Genomic DNA, 5,152 nt, shown 5'->3' on the forward strand with positions numbered 1-5,152 from the left:
GACTGCGGCTGCTTCTTCATTCAGGTTATCCTAATCTTTATCTGACATCCCAATTTTTTCTCCGTCAAATTTTATGACTACCTCAAAACTTTTTGACTCTATTGATCCATGACTCATGAACCAAAAGCTTTGATACCAATTGTTGGGAATTCATACTAAGATATAAATAAATGCGAAAACTAAATTATATCTAAAATTCCCACTTCCACAGTTAAAAAAAGTAATCGATCACAAAATAGCAAATAAAGAGGATAAGGAAAAAAAAAGGAGCCACGCCGAAAAATATACTGGTTCGACTATGTCCAGTCCTCTGCAAATGTAAGTTCTATTGTGATGAAGATTACAAAGACACCTAGACTCACACTACAAATCTCTACCAAAATAGCCAAACATAAACTTTTTTTATCCAAATACCACAACTTGATAATTTGAAATAAACAATAAGAAAAACCCTCGACCCAACAAAAAATAATACTCACTGTATGTTTCCTTTCCTTATAAATTTGCTCACTTGCTAGACAAACACTAATGTTCAACTTCGTCAAAGTGGAGTTGTAAACTAAAGTAATAAACGCCCTAAAATTCATTCATTAAAAGAAAAAAATAAAAGAAGCTTAGAGTTTAAGATTTTAATTTGACACATGCATCTCTTGAAACTTCAATGTAATACTATTTTGAGAAGGTTTTGAGAACGATGAATCGAGAGAACAAGATTGGGGAAAGATTGAAACTCTATATATTAGTGAAAAATGTTGAAGAAAACTCCATTTTTATAATAGTTGGAGGTGAGAGTTACAAAATCTCTTTAAATTTTACAATTTTTAATATTTAAATATCAATTATAGTTTAAGTAAAAATTAAATTATTCTAAATGAGAGGAAACAACCTTTTACATACCAACTTGACCATATTAATTATATATTTATTTATTGATAATTATGAAGGAATGAATTAATTTATTATTTATATTTAATCGATAATGACATTGCACAAATAAGTAAAATAAATAAGGGACAAAAGTGTTCCAAAAGTTTTTATTACCTTCTCACCTTTTTATATTATTATTACGGTAGATGATTATGTGGAAACAAAGGTTAAAATAACATTTCAATCTATACTTTGAAAACTTTTTTACCTTTAGTTTACGTACTTTCAGTAAACCATAAATTTAGTCATTGAAGTGTTATTATTATTTTTTTTTTGAAAATGATTAAATAATAGTATAATATAAAATACAATGTGGATACTCCATTTGTTGGCTCTTGTAAATTTATTTAATTTATCGTAAAAAATAATAACTATAACTAAATGTAAGATTAATTAAAAATATATGAACTAAACCAAATCAAACATAGTTTGCAAATATTTGTGGTTTGAATTTCTTAAAAGAAATATATGGATGACAAACAAGAGCTTAGCTCAATTAATATTTGTATGTATTGAAGATCTCCAATAGTTTTGTAGTTCAAAACTCCTATCTCGGTTTGTATTTAAAAAAAAAAATAGATTAAATCAAATAAGTTTCAAATATAGGGACAACAAATATTTTTAATTTTTAATTTTTAATTTTTAATTTAACATAAAATTTAAACTTTATGTCCTCGTGTCTATTAACGAGTCCACGTCATATCAGAGCGTCCCAAGTTCCCATAGACTGGAGAGAAGACTCCGTTATATCCAATAAAAACAAGCCACCTCATTCAGACGACACGTGTAAAATTCCTATTTGTTTAGACCGAGTATTCTTACGTGTCATCCAAACCACGCCGAAACCCCAAATTCACTCTAATTTAATTTCCCTGACTTCACAATCACAAAGGGGAAAAAAAAAAGATTAAATATTTAAATCACAATTCTCCGTTTCACCGATCGGACCAAATCGAAATCGTTCTTCCATTTTTGTTCTTTTGGACGTCGTCGGTTTTGGTGAGTTCTTCCGATCAACCGTGGCTTCTTCAGGGTCCTCAGGTCTGTCTCGGAGAAAATCTTCGGCTTCTGCTTCTCCTTCGCCGTCAGCGCCGACGAGAATCGTCTACAGGGAGAGAGTTCCGCCGTCGCATTCCGATTTGCCTTTCTGGCAGCGTAACTGGTTCATCGCCTTACTTTTCGTTATGGCCATCGGTTTCTTCGCTCTTGCGCTCTTTCTCTTCCTCGGTCTCGATCTCGACCATGGCTCCCCGTCATCTGCTTCTGCTACGTCCTCTGAGGGCGTTGAGGTTTGTAATTTGAATCAGTTAATCTTGTTTATGTGCTTTGTTCGTGTTCGCATTGATTCGTTTTTGCTGGATTCTGTCTGACTGGAGATTTAGGTTATTAGTTTAGTATGTAGATGACTAGTGAAGACACGATCAGATTGGAAGGAATTAGGAAATGATATGATTAACTGTGAGAAAATCGGCAATGTTGATTCGATTTCAACTTAGGAGAGATTCACTTAAAACGCAGTTAGATGCTATATTGAAAATCAATCGAACTTTTCAACCTCTATTTTTTTTTCCAACTGAAAAACGCACGTGAAGCAATCTCTTAAGAACATTTGGATTTTCTTTCTGGAGATTCATTGCTTGGTTTGGAACTGATCAAATGTAGTGATTGAGGGAAGATATAATGATTAATGAATGAGGAAAACGGCAATGTGGATTCTTATTGAGTTTATAAGCATGAAGCTGAACGAATCTGCCCAAACGCAGATAGATAATTTGTTGGAAATCGCTTAGTTTTTTAACCTTGTATTCTGTTTACTGAAAAATTGCACATGAATCCATCTCTTCGGCCGATATTGATTTGCTTTCCTGTAATTTCATAATTTTACAGTGATTAAACAGAGCTTAAATTGAGTAACTTAATCCTACAATTGAACCATTTTGTTGATTGGTGTTTTTGTTGGACAGATTACGTATGGGACAATTCTTAAGCTAATGCACGAGAAAACTAAATTCCGTTTGCATTCCCATGACGTGCCCTATGGTTCTGGCAGTGGCCAACAGTCGGTCACCGGGTTTCCAAATGTTGATGATTCCAATAGCTACTGGGTAATTCTCTCTGCCTTCTAATTCTTTCCAACAAAAGTTGTTATCTGTCTCTCACCGCTCCACAAGAATGTTAGTGTTGGTTTGCAATCGTAACGAGTTTTATCATTGGCAGATAGTAAGACCCCAGCCTGGGACATCTGCGAAACAGGGTGACACCATTAAAAGTGGGACAATTATCAGATTGCAACACATGAGGACAAGGAAATGGCTGCACAGCCACTTGCACGCATCCCCAATATCGGGAAATCTAGAGGTTATTGAATTATAACATTCATGTTTAACAATTTTTTGACTGGATAATCTCATGATAATGTCCATTTCATGGCATCTCTTTGTGTTGCTGCTTGCTGCTTTGATGTTCCTCCCGTATTGAATTTTGTTGATTGCTTATGTTGATTTCATGATGACTGAATTCATAAAGAAAGCTTAACCCTGACATAATTTAAAGGCATTCATCGAGCCCCATATTGTTGTTTGTGTATAGTGGAGGAAGAAAGTCATTAATCTGTTTGCATGCATATTAAACTTGGGATTATATTCCTGAGAATTCTGTTATTATAGTAACAAAAAGAGACCATAGTGGACGGTACGTGCTTGATATTGTAGAACTAATACGAGATTTCTCATTCATCTTTTACTTGTGTCATCTTTTATAGTACTGTTGGCTGAGTATTTTATTCTGCTATTAGAAATGTTTGTCCTGCGATAGATTTTGTTATTGAATTTACCGAAGAAACCAAGTTCAAGGTCGCCATAATATTGTAGACAACAATTGTGATTTATAGTATGACATTATCATCTTTTGCCATCCCTCTTCCTACGTTTTTATAATTATTTCCTTTCTTCTACTTACAAAATGTCAATTCATGGAATGATTTCCACCAACTATTACATCACCTTTTCTGTTTTGATTGGTATCTCTAAGTTTCCCTAATCGTTGTGATTTGTGGTTCACTGTTTGACATGTTTTGGTAACTGGCTTGTTTGATATGCATACCTCACTGTATGTTTACGAGAATTTGTCATGGTTTCCAGCTTTCCATGCTGGCTAATGGATATACTTTATAATATAGTTATGGCCTATGGGACATGAGAATTTTGATTTCAAAATCTAGTTATGGTTTCTATGTTTGCTAATGGTTCTAGACTCCTTGGTGCAGGTTAGTTGCTTTGGTGGGGATTCTGACTCCGACACTGGTGATTACTGGAGGTGAGATAATTATTTTCTCTAAAAAACACGTATAATTATGATACCATTAGTGGTTCCTCATCCGCAAAGTTGTATAGGCTTATGATCGAAGGGAGTGGAAAGACATGGAGGCAAGAACAGAGAGTTCGGCTTCAGCATGTCGATACCGGTGGCTACCTACATAGTCATGACAAGAAATACAGCCGTATTGCTGGAGGGCAGCAAGAGGTGAGACTAACATGATTATCTCAGTAAATCAGTATATGTAAACATGGTCTGCTAGTCATTTGGAAGTAACAAATTCCTAACCATTTTCTTCACCTTCGCAGGTCTGTGGAGTCCGGGAGAAGCGTGCTGACAACGTCTGGCTGGCTGCAGAAGGCGTTTATCTTCCTGTTACGGAGACAAAGTAGAAACATTTTGGTGAGGTAACCATGTATTTAACTTTCAAAATTAGGTTACTAGGTTTTTGAAGTATCGAGAGATTGTTACCTGCTTTACATGAAGTTGAGCTGATTCCTTAACTTTTAAGGTCAGTCAATGATGTCACGACGTTCTGAAGAATGTCAGGATCTATATAATTGTCTTTTGAGTTCTGAAGAACCGTGATGAAATCCATAGATTATGGCTATTCATTGATAATATGTTACGAGTACTCGGGTGAAAGTGAAAAATTAATGCAAATGAGCTTCCATTTTCAAACGTCTCTGCTTCCTTCTACTGCTAGCCTGGACTTCTGTTTCGGCCTCAATGATATTTATTTATTTGTTTGTTTTTTCTTTAAAAAAGGAACTCAATGATAGTTCGACCCTTTTACGTACAATTTCGTTTTTGTTTTTGATAGGGTGTTTTTGAAAATGATGTAAAATGAGATCAGAATTCTATCATCAAATTGATTTGAAAGTTTTAATTTTAACGTAGTTGAATTGAT

The 5,152-nt window shown here is 34.4% G+C and overlaps 1 protein-coding gene across 1 annotated transcript; it reads left to right on the top strand.

Annotated features, from left to right (window-relative positions):
• The first annotated feature begins 1,807 nt into the window (after window positions 1-1,807).
• Window positions 1,808-4,923, top strand: LOC120085063 (stromal cell-derived factor 2-like protein). Its single transcript, XM_039040908.1, has 6 exons — window positions 1,808-2,216; window positions 2,892-3,032; window positions 3,145-3,285; window positions 4,193-4,242; window positions 4,320-4,449; window positions 4,551-4,923. Exons 1-6 carry the CDS (start codon window positions 2,112-2,114, stop codon window positions 4,632-4,634), a joined length of 651 nt encoding a protein of 216 aa, XP_038896836.1. The 5' UTR covers window positions 1,808-2,111; the 3' UTR covers window positions 4,635-4,923.
• The last annotated feature ends 229 nt before the right edge of the window (window positions 4,924-5,152 follow it).

The sequence above is a fragment of the Benincasa hispida genome, chromosome 9 (assembly GCF_009727055.1).
Source record: "Benincasa hispida cultivar B227 chromosome 9, ASM972705v1, whole genome shotgun sequence".
NCBI lineage: Eukaryota > Viridiplantae > Streptophyta > Magnoliopsida > Cucurbitales > Cucurbitaceae > Benincasa > Benincasa hispida.